Here is a 17709-nt window from a genome sequence, read left to right on the forward strand (position 1 = left end):
GAGAATAAATTTCTGTTGTTTTAAGCTACCCCCAATTTGTAGTACTTTGTTTTAGCACCCCTAGAAAACGGAAATATTTGGTAATAAATACTTCATTACATTAACAGGTATTTGATTTTATTTACATGAAAGAAAAACCTGAGAAAAAAATCTGTTTTGCTATAATATCTACCTGTTGGTCACAGTCTACCTTCTTGGGATACACGATAAATTTAGTCCCATTTCTACTTGACAGTCCTTCAAATATTTGAATACAGCTAACAAAAATCTTGTCCCCCTTCCTCCTCCTCTATGCCTCTCCCCAATGTCCCAATCTTCTCTAAATATTTTCAATTTGTCCCATGGATCCCAATATATATGTATTTCTTACATGGTTAAGACCAGGGACTCAGGATCTACACTACCTGTCTCTTAATCCAGTTCCATATTTACTTGCTATGTGACCCTGGGAAAATTACATTACCTCACTGTGCTTCATTTTTTCTCATCATTAAAAAAGGATACTATTACCTAACTCTTAAAGTTCTTATGAAAAAATGTAAGTTAATATACATGTAAAATATTTCAACAAGTATTTGGCATAAGGTAAACATTATATAAATGTTGACGATAACTGATGACAACCATGATGATTATAAGAAAATGAGTATGTGCCGGTCTAAGTAGTACTCAGAGCTGAATATAATACCGGAGATTACTGAGCTGATCTAACTGATAAAATGTAGAGAACTGCTGCTCTGGATAACTGGACCACTAACAGTGGAGCTTGGTGTTCTATTAGGTCTTTTGGTGACCACAGGACTCTTGATTTATTGAAGTTACTTTTGAATGAAACTTGTAAATCTTTTTAAAACATGTTTTGATACTATCATGTATCTATACAAAGGTGTTTCAGATTCAAGTTTTATCTGAAATTTCTTTAGTCAGCACAGCACACTCACTTCTTACTCCTATCCCACTGTATTTATATCACTCTGGGGTTTTTTTGGTTTTGGTTTTGGTTTTTAGTTAGGACATAGATATCATAAAATGTGACCACTTTAAGTTAACAGTTTGATGGGTACTGACAAACTCTCAATAAAACAATTTCAGCAAGAAAAACAAAAATGGAAAAAATGGAAATTATTTGTGTTATACTAAAAAACTGCTCAAGAAGTTCCCCTAGAGAATATTTTCTAAAAAAACTTCATCAATATTGGCATAGGTCTGATTAAAGCTTTTAATTTGATTTACTGACTGGATTCAAAATTTCTACTTAGAAAAAGTCTTGGTCAAAACATGCTATATACACATTACTGATATCGGTACCAATCCTATTGTATTCCATACCAAAACATCTGCCTGGAACTTCAGAAATGTGCCTAGCATCTGTTCTCTACTTCATTGAGAATGTCATCTCAGGGAAAATGATTAAAGCAAAAGCACAAAGCTAGAAAATCAGAAATTTTGACCTTTCAGGGACACATAATTGACTTACTCGTCTTAACAGGGTAGAAGCTGACCAAGAGAAACTTAATTGACCTGTTCACGGGTAAAATTACGATGAGGATCATATCCAATTTGCAGACCCCAAGCTTCCCATACTCAATTTATAAAATGTGCTTTTTAGCAAAACAGAATTGTTTAAATGCTGTTTACTTGTTCACAAGAAGACTTATGTTAAATGCCAAAATAATCAACTAGAAAATCGAAGTTCATCAAAATAAGTAGATCTGATTGTGTCAGTATAGACCAATGTTCAAAGGATAAAGAAAATAAAAACTGTCCATTCACTGAAATGAAAGCATGCAGGAAATTATTCCACAAAAGGCTCTCATATTTGATCCATTTAGTATTTAATCAAAGAAGTCTGTTTATTTCAACTGAAACAAGCCTTTTGTGGTTATTCAAAAATTTAGGTAGGAATGTAATGTGATTTTCTGATTTTCCAGTATAATCTCCTATTATTCAATAGGTTTATTTAGAACACAAACTATTTTTTTCCAGAGTTAAACTTAGCAAACAGCCCACGGGCTTTTACAGAAGTGAAAAAGAATGCATTTAAAATTGAACAGAATAGAGAACAAAGTATACCATTAAAAATAATAAATCAACAATAGCTACACAACTTTTGTCTCTATTAAACTCAAAATTCATTGATAATGTATAAATTCAATGATTTAAAGAGTATCAGGATTAAGAAAAACAGAAGAGTACAAACTGAAATTAAAACTAAATATATAATTTTGCATTTTGTGAAGCTCTTTAGACTGCATCTTCTTACTAAATAAAATGTCTTCTTTAACAGCAGTAAAGAAAGAACTATAGGCAGTCTGAAATACTGTAAAAACTACATAGTTGTATACCAATATTTTCAAAAAGAAAGCCTTCTCAAGTCTGTATCTCCAAATACCTACCAAACATGCCCTCCCGCCAGCACCACTGACAATCACCCCAGGAGTTCATTCTCATCATCTTTCACCTGGATGACAGCAGCAGCAGCCTCACCACCTCACTTCCCTGATTCCTGTTTCTCTTCACTCCAACATGTTCAAGCATCTGGCAGTATGGAAACAAGCTCTGCAAAGTCAAAGGTCATCATGCTAACTTTCTTGATTAAAATCATTAAATGATTCTCACAGTGGCTACATAGTAAAATTGTCTAAAGTCATTACTTTAGGAACTTCCAAATCCCCCAAGATGGAAATAACAAGGACTGAATTTACCACCAACCTGTAACAACTAAAAGCCAGACAAAAATATGGGAAACGATGGTTTTCAGACACTGACATCAGGCAGTAGAGGACACTGAACCCTGAGAGAAAGTAAACAAATAATTGGGCCCTACAATTTCCCCAGCTTACTCCCTGGTGAGCACGTCCAGACTGCAGGAAAGGGGAAAGAGAAATCCAAGCAGAGTCCAGCAGTGTCCCTGAGCTGAAGCAATCGAGTTGGGAGTCCAGGAAAGCCAAGAAGGTTGGAGTTCACAGGGCAGAGTACCAAAGAGAAGAGAGAGTCATAGGAATAGAGAAGACCAGAGATCCACAGATGGTCTCCTGAGTCTTCAGCTAAATACTGATTAGTACTTGAGTATGAGAAAACCACCTGAGGCCAGGGAATAAACCACATGAAATGAACAGAGAAAATGATTCCCCAGAGCTCACAAAAGGCAGGAATAGTTTGTGTTCCCAACAGCCAGGGAGGTGAGGGAGGGGCGGGGAACTGTTTCAATGCCTTAGGCTTCAGGCAGAAATTTCAGAAGGGTATTGCCTCAGTAGCGTGGAAAAATTAGCCCTAGACTAAATGCTGCTGTGGGCCCACCTAACAAAAATGAAAAACAAGGCTCAAAAATATCAAGCCATTTCCAAGTGATTTAATTACATTTGAGGAGAAAGGTCAAGAATATATACAAGAACATAAAAATATTCAGCACTCAACAGAGTGAAATACACAATGTCTAATATCTAGCCAAAGACTACCAGGCATGAAAAGAAGCAGAAAAATATGAGTCATAATGAAAAGAAAAACCAACCAACTGAAACAAACTTCAAATCAGCACAGATGATGAAATTAGTAGATAAGGACATTCAAAATTATTATGAGTATGATGCATATTTTCAGGAATAATGACATGAGGGCGCCTGGGTGGCTAACTTTAGCATCTGCCTTTGGCTCAGGTCACAATCCCTGGGTCCTGGGATCCAGCCCTACATTGGGCTCTCTGCTCAGCAGGGAGTCTGCTTCTCCTTCTCCCTCTGCCACTACCCTGTTTGTGCGCGTGCACGCTCTCTCTCTCTCTGTCAAATAAATAAATAAAATCTTAAAAAAAAAAAAAGAGTAGTGACAAGAAAAATATACTGGATAGAATTAACAAATTAGACACTACAGAAAAAACGATTAATGAACTTTAAGTTATAGCAATAGAAACTCTACAAAATGAAACACAGAAAAAGACTGAAAAAAATATGAACAAAGCAGCAACGAGCTGTGGAATAACTTCCAACGGTCAATTATACATAATTAAAGCAGTGCAACAAACTCCAAATACAATAATAATAATAATAAAGAAAACTACATCAAGGCATATTATAGTTAAATTACTTTAAAGAGATAGAAAGCAAAAATGTTAAAAACCATAGGAGAAAAGACCCATTCTATATGAAGTAACAAAAAATAAGAATGACAGCGAACTTCTCACAAACAATGCAAGCTGGAACACGGTAGAATCACACCTTTAAAATACTGAAAGAAAAAAAATCAACTCAACATTTTGGGCCCTATGGAGGCCCAATCTCCCCAACCAAGAAACATCAGACATCCCCGCCTGGGGAAAACTTTTGCCACATCAGGCAGCACCAGCATGAACCAGTAGGAGAACCACATAAACCAAAAAGACCAAAATAACACTGTAAAAGCCCTGAAAATTAAACTGCCACTACAACAACAACTCACAAAATTAGACCATGTTCCATGTGCTAAATCTAAACAGAATGACTAATTTAATGGCTAAAATGTCCAAGATATAATAAAAAATCACCCATCATACCAGGAACCAAACCTGAATGAGAAAAGACAATCAACTGATGTCAACACAGACATGAATCAGATATTGTAACATCTGACAAAGATTTTAAAGCAGCTGTCAGGGGTGCCTGGGTGGCTCAGTCAGTTAGGCGCCTGACTCTTGATTTCAGCTCCGGTCATGATCTCAGGGTGGTGGGCTCAAGGTCCACATCAGACTTTGCACTCAGCGTGGAGTATGCTTGTCCCTCTCCCTCTGCTCCTCCCCCCACTCATGCGCTCACATTCTCTTGATCTCTAAAATAAATTAACTAAAATCCTTAAAAAAATAAAGCAACCGTCATAAAAATTCATCAATAATCACAAATTCTTTTTTTTTTAAAGATTTTATTTATTTATTCAACAGAGATAGAGACAGCCAGCGAGACAGGGAACACAAGCAGGGGGAGTGGGAGAGGAAGAAGCAGGCTCATAGCGGAGGAGCCTGATGTGGGGCTCAATCCCAGAACGCCGGGATCATGCCCTGAGCCGAAGGCAGACGCTTAACAACTGTGCCACCCTGGCGCCCCAATAATCACAAATTCTCTTGAAACATGAAAAAACATAAAATATCAGGAAATAGAAGTCATAAATCAAAAGGAAATTCTAAAACCAAGAAATACAAAACCCCTAAAATAAATAAATAAACAAATGTTTTTAAAAATTAAATAATCAAAATAAACTTTTCAATGGATGGGTTCAACAATAGACTATTATGGTATAGGTTAGAATTAGTGAACTTTAGGACAAATCAACAGAATTTACCCAATCTGAACTAAGAGAAAATAATGAACTAAGAAAAATATGAAGAACAGAGCCTTGGGGAACTCACGGGATCATAACAAAATATCTAGTATTCATGACACTGGAGTATCAGAAGAAGAGAGGGTGGGACTGGAAGAGTATTCAGAGAGAATAATGGCTGAAATACTCCAAATTTGGCAAAGCAACAAAAAAATTCAAGAAGTTGAGTGAACCTCAAACAGAATAAACTCAAAAGCAATTTACACCAAGATGCCTCCTTATTATACTTCTGGAAACTAAAAAGAAAAAGCTCTTAAAAGAAGCCAGAGAGAAAGAACACAAAGCCAGTAGAATAACACCAACTCAAATGACAGCAAACTTCTCACCAGAAATCATGGAGGCCAGAAGAAAGTGGCACAACACTTTTCAAGTGTTAAAAGAAAAAACTGTCAACTATGAATTCTATTTCCAGCAAAACCATTCTTCAGGAATGAAGGGAAAATCAATGTTTTCAGATAAAAAAACTAAAAGAATTTGTCACTAGCAAACCTACCCTTAACGATCAGCTAAAGGAAATTGTTCAAACAGAAAGGAAATGCTACAAGAAGTAATACTGAAGCATCGAGCTGAAAGAATGATGGAAAAAGTAAAAATATTTAGTACACATAGCATAAAGTAAAAATATTTAGTACATATAGCATGTACTAATGACAGTTTTGTCGTTCTCCTTATGTTTCATAAATCATATTTGATGATTAAAATAAAAACTATAGGGGCATCTGGGTGGCACAGCAGCTAAGCGTCTGCCTTCGGCTCAGGGCGTGATCCCGGCGTTATGGGATCGAGCCCCACGTCAGGCTCCTCTGCTATGAGCCTACTTCTTCCTCTCCCACTCCCCCTGCTGGTGTTCCCTCTCTCGCTGGCTGTCTCTATCTCTGTCAAATAAATAAATAAAATATTTTTTAAAAAATAAAAATAAAAACTATAACAATTTAATTCAATGTCTGAATACCTTTTATAATATTCCCAAATACTTGTTCATCCTCTGCCTTAACATCTGAAGTGAAAATGAAATCACTACTTCCCAAATTATTAGAAAGCTCTTTCTTATGTTGAAATAGTTGTTCAGAATCCAAGTCTCCCTAGGCCTGGGGTTTTATTTTTGCTCAGGTCAGTCACCATCAGATTCAACCAACATTTATAAGTGCAGTTACTATACATGAAACACATAATCCTAACAACCTATGAAATAAAAATATTAATCTCCATTTTACGCATAAGGAAATAAATATCAGATAATGTTCCCAAGGTCACACTGTATAAATAAGTGGCAGACCACAAATGTGAATCTAAGTCATCCTCAATCTACTACTCAAACGCTTCTCGACCAATTCCTAGTGTCCTTATGTCAACTGAATCCAAACCTCTTCCCAGTGCAATATCATCCTACTCTCTATCCTTATTCTAATAGACTTCAGGATCACTTAAAATTTCTGTCCTTGAAGCTTATTGCTTGCTTGACTTGCAAGCTTTAGTTGCTGCACTGACAGGGAGGATGAATGGGAACTGCCAGAATCAACTCTTCTTTCAACATAGAAGTTAATCTGTATATGACCCTAGTAAATATGTCTAGTTCTAGGGCACTGGCTCTCTCCTATTCCTTCTATTCTACTGAAAGAAAGTAGACCATTCCAGGGCAAGCCTAGAGATATAATAATTAACATTCTTTGTACTCAATGTAAACAAGCTAAAAATAAGCTCAACCATCTCCCACAAGTAATCAACTACTTAAAGACAACACTGTCTTCTCAATTTGCTTTCCATTTCCCTTCTCAGGTCAGTCACTCTTCTAAGTCCAAACACTTTGTTTTCTCCAAACACTACTATCTTAAAAACATCAACAGTAATTATGAATAGAAAAAACCCAAAATATAAATATCTTGCGACAGTAAACACCTTCAAACTAATCTAAGAAAGTCCTCACAGATACACACATACACCATTAAGTCTTGTTAAAAACAAAACAACAACAACAACAAAAAAACCTACATCAAGAGATCTCAGGCCTGTCTTAGCTTTCCCTCTAACTAGTAATCTTAAGCAAATCTCTAAATTCTCTGAACCTTGGTCTCATACAGAAAAATGATCTTAGATCCTTTCTGGCTCTAAAACTCTACACATGATAACAAATACCAGAAAATGTGAAATGTATACATTTTACCACTAGAGGGCATAAAACTATGATTGTTGACAAAAACCTCTTCCAGATCGATTACCTTGCTAGGGAAACTATACTATTTAAACTACATGAATTTAAACTAAGCCTCAATAATTTGTCTGTTGGCAAAGACTCCAGGCTACCGCCTAAACATTGTTATTCTGTAGGATGTAGAATAAAAGACCTCTTTCCGCACTGGTTAAATTTATCTTAAACCAAACTGAAGATCACAAAGATATGCTTATTTTGTAATACTGAGAAAACAGCAAACATGCAAATGAAAGACATGTAGAAGAAGAAGAGAAGAAAGAACAGAGGTGTAAAGCAAAGAGAAGGGAGGAAGAGTTGGGTGGGGGGATGGGGTAAATGGGTGATAGGCATTAAGGAGGGCACTTGTAATGAGCACTGGGTGTTATATGCAAGTGATGAATCACTAATTTCAACCCCTGAATTGAATAATACATTGTATGTTAACTAACTTGAATTAAATACCCCTCCCCCCAAAAAAAAAAAGAAAAGAGAAGGGAGGTGAAAAAGCAACAGCTTTTGAAGGAAAAAAAAATCTCTACAGCATAATAGATCTGTGCCTTTCAAAGCATTTTAGAAATGTATTACCATTATATCACAGAATATTTAGCCTCTGTTCATAATACAGCAGAAAAAAATATTCCCACATGAACATTTCAGACAAATTTCTTAGAAACAGCTTAAAAACACTAATACGTTAGTAGTATCTATAATATATCCATCCTTTTCGAATAAAAAGAGAATAGCAAATTTAAAACAATTCCTCTCTACTGTGACTTGCTGTATCACTTTAACTATGCTTTTTAAGTTTCCCTCCTATTGAAGACAAGTTACTATGTGACAGGTACTTAGTTCTAGCATAAAAATTTTAAAATACAACATTTTAAACTAAGGAGAAAAGGTACTGATTAAACAACAGCAAAGGTTACCATGTTCATCTTTCTCAAACAAGAGATTCCTTTTTGTTGCACAATGCAGCCAGGCATCATACACCTCGGTTTTTTATTAAAACTCATTCAACATGTCCCTATCAATGGAGTCCCTAACCCTCAGTCAGTAAAGAAGGCAGAAAAATCGCCACGTTTTAAAAAATCTCTAGAACCTGTGCCTTTCAAATCAATCAGGCTTTTAAAGAAATACATACGCCAAATTTCTTCTTCTCAAATATTTTAAACATGTCCTCCAACTATGATGTTCTCCCCTTCACAAATCCATGTTCTTCTGCATCTGTTAACTTCCAGCTCAACGTTCACCTTTGAGCAAAACTACAGCACAGATAATCTTAGCCATCCATATATTTTCTGCTCAATCCTTCTCAAAAATCAAACTTCCTATCCTGCAAAACAAAACCAAATTCTAGACTGGTTATAATATACTTTACAACAGGCTGTTTTCCTTGAAACTCACCTGAAAACATACATTGCCTTCTCCTACCAGATAAAACAGCATCTTTCTCAAGCTCCTCGTGTCATCCATCTATACTCCTTATTGAGCACTTCTGCAGACACAGCAAATTAAGACCAAAATGGGATTTTCCTTCTTTTCTGTAAAACCTGTATCTTATCCTCCATTCCCTGTCTCAGAGAGTGGCACCTTATCCATCCAGGCATTCATTGTCTCCGTTAGAATTAGGTTTATCAGCATATGACAGAAAACATAAAATATTAGCAGTTTAAACAAAATAGAGGCTTATTTCATTTCATATAAAAGAACTCCATAAGTAGGATTCCAGGACTGACAGATCTACGGTCTCAGGAATCCAGCTTCTTTGGGTTCACCACTCCACTATCTAAAGGGTTTGGCCCTCATTGTCGTGGTTTCATATGTTTGTTAGAGCTCCAAATAACACATCCATGTTTCAAGTAGAAACTAAGAAGAGGGGCACCTGGGTGGCTCAGTCATTAAGTGTCTGCCTTCAGCTCAGGGCGTGATCCCGGCGTTCTGGGATCGAGCCCCACATCAGGCTCCTCCGCTGGGAGCCTGCTTCTTCCTCTCCCACTCCCCCTGCTTGTGTTCCCTCTCTCGCTGGCTGTCTCTCTCTCTGTCAAATAAATAAAAATAAAATCTTAAAGAAAAAAAAAAGAAACTGAGAAGAAAGAAGGGTATAGATTATTTAAGGAGAATTCCTAGAAGAACAATATCCCTTATATATATCACTGGCTAAACCCTAGTCACATAGCCATACCCAACCAAATGAGAGCTTAGTTAAGTGACAACCGTACTGCCAAAAAGAAAAAAAAAAGAAAAAGGAAAAAAAGCAGTTTTGTTTCTAAGGAAAGAGAAGAAAAAACTGATATTAGGAAGAAATGGGTAGTTTCTACCAGAGTCTGCCCATCAGTGTGACAAAGTGCCAGCACACTGTACAGAGCCATCTGTTAGCCAGGCACGTGGGGAACCCCAGGAATGGAACTCTGAGTGTGGGGTTAGGAGAAGTACCTGTACAGAAAGAGCCTTTTCCTTGTGCAACGTACATGTGCTTTCAGTACCTTCATCTTGCCCCAATCCTAGATATGCCACTTCTTCTGATGATGGAATGCTGCTTACTAGGCATGCCCTGCATCGGTAGCTCCTATCACTGGTATCCAGTATTTGGATATTCGTTCTCTGTCAGATACAACAGCAAGCCTGAAGCCTTTTTCCAAAGTAGAATATTTCCTTGCCAAAGAGATATAGCTTAGCTCCAAAACAAAGGGCCCTCAGGATGATTCTTCTTTCAGAGCCTACAACAAGCTCCATATAGCAACCCAAGGACAGCTTTACAGATTCCTCAATAAAGGGGCTGTAACAGTACACTTACATGTAGTATATTCTGACTCCAAATCCAAAGAGACCCACCAGTTATTGTATGTCCTTCTGATAGCAGGGGATATAAGATGTAGCAGTTTATCTTCTACTTCAGAAGGGACATCTCAACATATCCCAAAACATCTCAAAAACTTCATGAAGGTGTCAGATCCTAAAAATTTCTGTGTTTCGCATACCCATCATCTGGGTCTTTACAAAGGATCTAGGGTGCCTTCTGGTTTTCTATCACAAGGTACTGTCAATCAGCAAGATGTCATCACTGGATCCAGGGACCAGTGGGCTGTACTTTGAGACTGTGGGATGAACAAAATCACTATAGACTAAATTATGGCAGAAAGCTAAAAAGTTTATGTAACTATGGAGGCAACATGGTAACACTGTACTACACTGTTGGCTATTTCTAATATTTCTGTTAAGGGAGAAAGAATGTGTGTGTGTGTGTGTGTGTTTAATGAAAGGCATTTGATAGATAATAGTTAGTCACCAAGTGTCAGGGTCTATTTCTAGTAAACAGACCACACATGGAACATCAAATACAATTAGAGTGGTGGAAGCAGCTTATGATCATACACCATCATTCTCCAGGATCTACCTTCCACACAGGCAAAACAAGAGTTAAAAGCAGCCTGAATCTTCCCACCCCTGAACCTTTCAAGTCTTTAATGGTGGCACTAATATCTGTAATTCAGGACATGAGACTGCTTTTGGCTTATTATCTTGGTAGAAAGAGAGAGCTCCAGGGGGTTACACTTAGCTCTTCCTACCATAATGGCTCTTAATCCATGGATATAGAAACCAATTGGGGGTTTCTCCCAGCTGTCAAACACATTTATTCCAGGGGTGCCTGGGTGGCTCAGTCAGTAAAGCATCTGCTTTCAGGGTCCTGGGATCGAGTCCTGCATGGGGCTCCCTGCTCAACGGGGTGTCTGTTTCTCCTTCAGGGCTCTCTCTGAAATAAATAAAATCTTTAAAAAAAAAAAAAAAAGAGTTGGATGCTTAACCGACTGAGCCACTCAGGTGCCCCAGAGTTGTTTTTTCTTTTTTCTTTTTTTTAAAGATTTTATTTATTTTTTTGACAGAGAGAGAAATAGCCAGCGAGAGAAGGAACACAAGCAGGGGGAATAGGAGAGGAAGAAGCAGGCTCCCGGCAGAGAAGCCTGATGCGGGGCTCGATCCCAGAACGCCGGGATCACGCCCTGAGCTGAAGGCAGACGCTTAACGACTGAGCCACCCATGTGCCCCCCAGAATTGTTTTCTTAATTTCATTTTTTCATTGCTAGTATATAGAAATATAAACTAATTTTTCATCTTGTTCTCTCTCTCTCTCCCTCAAATAAAATCTTTTAAAAAACCACATTTATTCTAAATATGCACTAAGAAACAAGATATAACCACAGGATGAATTTATAGACTCACCAGGCCCACTATGAAATAGTTTTAGGCCAAAGCTTCATTCCATACCTGATTTCCATAAAGCTCCCACTCTGCCTGGTGAGTCAAGGTGGTATCCTGAGTCACAAGGAATTAGCTTTAGCTCAGGTCCCAATAACCCCTGAAAGGTTTCCCTTCCCTGATGCAGTTATATTCATAAATGGCCAAAGATATCCCTTTCTTTAGGGAAGACTATAGAGAAAATTAACTATACCTAACTTGTGCTATCACAAGAAAAGAAAAAGCAAAAGCTCTGCCTCAAAGTAAGGTAGTTTAGTGAGCTGACCCTACATAACAGTCTTAGGGACACCTTAATCAATTTGCCGACCATGATAACCATGCCCACCTCGCCTCTGATGGTTAAGTTGTTGTTTCCCTCTGCCATTCCAGGATCCCAGTGAATTCACGGAGATCATCTTACAATAGCATCTCTCATATTTCTACCAAGGCTAGACAAGACAGCCACTACAATACTTTTTAAGGATGATGCATTCCCCTCATCACTCTATTTTCTTAAAGATAGTAGAGAACATGCATCTTGGGGGACATAATTAGAGATCAAGGAAGCCAGCCAAACATAATAAATTCACCCAACATTCCTAACTCCCCAATTCTGACATCTCAACTTTATTTAGTGTAGATCACTACTGAATCAAGGTTTCAGTCAACCAAAGAAGCATTAAAACCAGTCCTTGCTGCTTGAGCAATTACCAAATCTGAAATCTCATTAAGTGAAGCTACATTAGTAAATTCAGCCCAAACTAAAATTAGATTCCTCCTTTCCTGGTCTAGCACCCTCAAAATCCAATTTCATATCTATTTCCTAGGTTTTTGCTAAAATAATTGAGTAAAATATTGGCAATTCTTTGGATCCATAAAACCTGTCTTTCAGTTTGAAATTGGCCCGTTGGACTTGCTGCAATCTGACTTTAGTTATAGGTCGAAAGACCATGAAATGGTAGAGACGGGAATGAGAACAGTCCTGGCTCTACAAGGTAAGGTCAAGGAAAGAGGGGTTCCCAACGTACACCTAAGAAATGCCCCAAGTACACCTAAGAAACCTGGTTAAGCTGTGACTTTGACTTACGGTGCAGGTTCAACAACTTGTTGGATCAGATTCTGCACCTGATTTTGGTTCTGATAGCCCTGGAGCCATAAGCTGTAAATGATTCTTTTAAGCCAATCACAAAACTCTTTAGTTCTCTAACCATAACTTCAGCCAAGATTTTAAAACTCTGATGCTCCTGCCATTTGCTTTAATCAGAGCTTCTCAAGCTCGGTGCTACTGACATTGTGGGCCAGATAACCCTTTGTTGCTATGGTGGAGAGAAGGCAGTCCTGGACAGCAGCATCTCTGTTCTCCACCCACTAAAATAGCACCCTCCTCCCCCACTTATGCCAACCGAAAATGTCTCCACACATTGCCAAATAGCCCCTAGGGGGCAAAATCACCCCAGGTTGAGAATCACTGCTTTAAAGTCTGTAGTGGAGTTAAAAAGAGCCAATCCTCCCATAATCTTTATATTCCTTTGTCTCCTGAAATACATCACCACTCAGTCCACCTAAGCATTGCCTTCAGCAGGCACTCCACTCCCGGTGACTGCTTTAAAAACAAGTAACTTTCACCACTAGGCACTTTGGACTGAGTACAAATGACCCTTCCATATTTCTTGAGGATCTACTGTCTGTAACACTTTTGGTACCAATTACTGTATTGGTCCAAGATTAGAATCCATTTTAGGTAGTTTAAGCAAAAGGGATTTAATACAAGAATCAGATGCTCACAAAATCACTGTAAACATGGAGAGGCAGGCTGTACCTGTAGAGTGAATGAGCTCCCAGAAACAACTCCTAGCCCATAGAACCATCCTACCTCAATCAGGGAAGCTGTCACCATCACTGCAGGGAGCTGGGGAACAAGGAAGCTGCTGCAGAAATAGAAAGCCACACACTTAATTAGGAAGCTACTGCACAAACTGCTAGCTCAGAACCATTCTCTCTCTCTCACAGTCCATACCAACAAAATTCAAGTCCGCCCCCATCTCTATCTCCATGTGATTCAATTCCAAATCAGAGTGTATCTGAAGGGTGGAACCTAAATCGTATCTAGAAGCAAAGTAGCTGGTAGGAAAGAATGTACTGGTCAAGAAGACTATTAAGTACTCTCACTCTGAAAGTTAAATTTCTCATTGTCATTTTAAAAACGTATTTTCCAAGAGACATACTGAGTTTCGACCTATAAAATAATGCAATTTCCTAAGCCTGCATAACTGAAAACTAGATTTCGAAGATAAATCCCATCTTACAGGAACCTCATTGTGTGATCATCTGACCTTCCATAAAAAAGGATCCCCTGCATCAATAACAACCATGTACCTCTTATGGTTTTGAAATTCAATATTCTCCCATACCTACTACATGGTTTTGTTTTGGTTCCTCCTCATTTTTCATATGGACTACTGCAATAACTTCTTAACTGTTCTCTCGGACTTCAAATCATTTAACTGACTTCTCAACACATTCAGATAATGATTAATTCCTAATAATCCAAATCTTGCCTCTCATCCATACCCTTATGCGCACTCTAGTTTCAACAACATTTGTACAGCACCCCAAACAAATAGGTCCATTCAAAGTAATCTACCTGCCTTTGAATATGCTGTCCCTTCTGCCAGAAACTCACCTGGTCAACCTCATCTCCTTTTCTCCCATCATCAGGTTAACTCTTACACATTTTACATGATTAAGTTCAAGTGTCACCTCTTTTTAGAAATGTTTTCTGACACCTGTGTCCCAAGACTAAGTGTTCCTTTTCTGTACTTCCATAATCTTATTCCACATCTTTAAGGGGGAAAAGTCTAACAGTTATATAATCTCCAGAAGGATTTAGCTGCTTTATAACTGAAGAGAAAATAAATTAATTGTTAGGCTCATTCAATGCTGGGAGTATTAGATAGAAATAATCAGGAGAACAAGGAAGCTGAGAGTAGATAAGAACAAAGTTAAAGTAAATGGCTATGGAATTCTAACTAGGAATGCGGGGGGAAAATGATACTAAAAGAGAGCTGAGAGATTATTTCACTCTATTGTTGAAAATATCCAATTATCTTAAAACTTCCTTTTCCTTTACACTGAGTCAAAATCTCCAAATATTCTCACCAGCTGACATCCCCTGTAATTACAAAGAATATGTCTATTCCTTCCCTAACATATACAAAGCTGTATGAAGACGACAGTCATGATTCTACCACCCTGCCCTCCTATTTCTTCTAATGGAGCTGAGAAATCTTCTCATTACAGACTGCTCTAATCTCATTACATGTGTCTAATTAGAGTTACACAATTTAATGAATGTGGGGAAAAAAGCCTCAAAATAAGAACTTTTAAAAGAATTAAAAAGCTAAGAGATAAGAAAATTCATCTTAGGAAAAAGCAAATATTCGATTTGTAAACATATTAATGTCTAAATGAGCAGTCTAAAAAGTCACAACAGATAATTTAGGAACTAAAGATAGGAATGAGGCACTCTAATTTCTTTACTTTCCATTTTAAGTAATCAGCAGACATTCTACATTTGATAATTCAAGAAACTGAAGTTTAATAACATAATTTAAATTATCTTCTAGACTAACAATATTAACACAGCAAACAAATTATCAGTAATTAGAGGGACAAGTTAGTTATTAGGTTTACTAAATTGTGCATCTTCTGTATTGGAGAACCAACTGATGCTGTCTAAAGTTATTCAATATATTCATTCCTTTATTATGTGCCTACCAACAAAAAACAAACCAAAAAAAAAAAAAAAGAGGTCTTACTTTAAGAAAGCAGGAGTGAGGATGGGCAAGGTAAGGAGACTTCTCACTTTATACTCTTCTAGTTACTAAGTTTTTTGTTTAAAAAACGAAACAAAAACAACCAACTAAAAATAAAAATTATTATTACCTATAATATGGAAAAAATAGTTAAATTTGTGATTATGTACTCAAGAAAAATAAAAGCAAATGAAACAACTACCAACAAGTTTAGATAGTTTCTTCCACTTATTACCCTGAAAGTATCATCACTGTAAAACCACAAAATGCACACTGCTACAAGTCAGAGACAGTGATGCCTCTACCAGAAGCCAACATGTGCTGCTACTTCCTGATAATATTTATGAAGGGAAAAAACTCTGAGCCCTAGAGAGATGTTACCATATTTTATAATAATCTCTGAGAGGAAAGATAACTACCAATTACTGGACTTGTCCTTTAACACAATACACAGAACAAAGCTATTATCAAGACCCACGGCTTCTTTTCTAAGTTCTCACTTGATCATTCCCTCCTCTCTACCACCACTCTCTTAGGCTTTCATAATTTCTTGCCTTAATTTGTATCCCTACTTCCCATTTCTCCCCCTTCTGTGCACTGATAACAAAATAATCATTATAAAACATGTAAATTTGATTATATCACATCCATATTTAAAATATGTCAATGGCTTCCCACAACCTATAATTTAAAGTCCAAAGTCCTTGGCATGACATTCGAGGCCTGTCATGATCTGGCTCCAGCCCAATCTCTCTGGCTTTGTATTTTCACACACATCTCCATATGTATTCTATAATTCAGGCCACACCAAAACTACCTGCAACTCTTCTAAAAGGTTATCCATTCTTAGGATCCCACATACTTACTTATGCTCTTTCTTCTTCCTAGGAAGCCCCCTAAATCCATTTTTTAACTGCAATACCCTTATTTCTTCGTATAGATACAATATAGAAATCACATCCTCTTGAAAGTCTTCTTGTGTCTCCTCTCCTCGCTACGAGATCAGGTTAAGATTCCCTTTCTCTGTGCTCTTCCTCCTAGTGTCCTCTTTATGCCTCTATCATGTCTCTTTTCACTTATTAGTTTCTGTTTGCTTAACTGTCTTCTACCTTAGAATATCATTTTTTAAGATCAGGAAGTGTGACTTTTCTCTTTGAGTCAGGCAATTTACAAAAGCATTATTCAAAACGATAATGTCTTAACAAATTAAATTAGCACATGATATGTCTAAAAGCTGGTATCTACAGTAGGGAACTTAATATTGAAAGGATCTTCCCCACACAGAAAGGAAGAAGGGAGAGTTCTGCTTCTGGTACAGCTACGTAAGCACCTACCAGATCAACCCTACACAGATAACTGTAAATTGTAAACACAGTACAAACATCAAGTGCCTAAAGACACCGAAGAGTGACCAAAAGAAGGCAAATATTAGAGGCAAGTCAGTACCTGGGAAAGAGCGGTACTGGGTGAATTTCTCATTTACAGCTTTTTCCAGAGGGTAGGTCCAGTTAGCACCACGGGGGTACCTAAACCCCCATATAAACCTCACAACCTTACCATCTTGAAGAACCAGAGGACAGAGTTCAGGGAGATCACAGATGTTGAAAAAAGGAATCTCAGAAAGAAGAGAGCCAAAGAAACAGAAACATAAAATCTAGGTACACAGGGCGCCTAGGTGGCTCAGCTGGTTAAGCGTCTGCCTTTGGCTCAGGTCATGATCCCAGGGTCCTGGGATGGAGCCCCACATTGGGCCCCCTGCTCAGTGGGGAGCCTGCTTCTCCCTCTCCCTCTGCCACTCCCCCTGCTTGTGCGTGCACTCTCTCTCTCTCTGCCAAATAAATAAATAAAATCTTTTTTTTTTAATGCTAAAAGAATTTCTTTGGACTGAAGGAAAATGATACTAAAGAGAAATTTAGATCTTCAGAAAGAATAAAGAGCACTGGAAATGTCTGGAAATACATTCATTAATTCAACAAATACTTAGTAAGTACCTAAAATAAACAATGTCGTTTAAGCAGTAAATGTGTTTCATTAATCTTGTACATAAATCATTTTTATTAATTTATACTGTATTTTCAAGGGTGTTTTATCAGTTCTACATGTTCCAGCCCTAAGTCTCTTTACCTCCTC

At 37.6% G+C, this 17709-nt stretch overlaps 1 protein-coding gene across 9 annotated transcripts in view; it reads right to left on the reverse strand.

Moving 5' to 3' along the window:
- Window positions 1-17709, reverse strand: part of SBF2 (SET binding factor 2) — a 452107-nt gene that overhangs the window by 371495 nt on the left and 62903 nt on the right. The window contains exons 1-2 of one of the 9 annotated variants that reach the window (XM_057316870.1): window positions 2713-3316; window positions 2397-2559 (exon numbers count right to left, since the gene is read on the reverse strand). The exons of 5 other annotated variants lie outside the window; for them this stretch is intronic. In XM_057316870.1, coding sequence (XP_057172853.1) covers window positions 2397-2454 — 58 coding nt within the window. In that variant the 5' untranslated portion in view covers window positions 2455-2559; window positions 2713-3316. Of the gene's footprint in view, window positions 1-2396; window positions 3319-17709 lie in introns of those variants that run through there. 3 more of the 9 variants (XM_057316871.1, XM_057316869.1, XM_048217056.2) reach the window with 3 other exon arrangements.

This window comes from Ursus arctos, unplaced genomic scaffold, assembly GCF_023065955.2.
Source record: "Ursus arctos isolate Adak ecotype North America unplaced genomic scaffold, UrsArc2.0 scaffold_22, whole genome shotgun sequence".
Lineage (NCBI taxonomy): Eukaryota > Metazoa > Chordata > Mammalia > Carnivora > Ursidae > Ursus > Ursus arctos.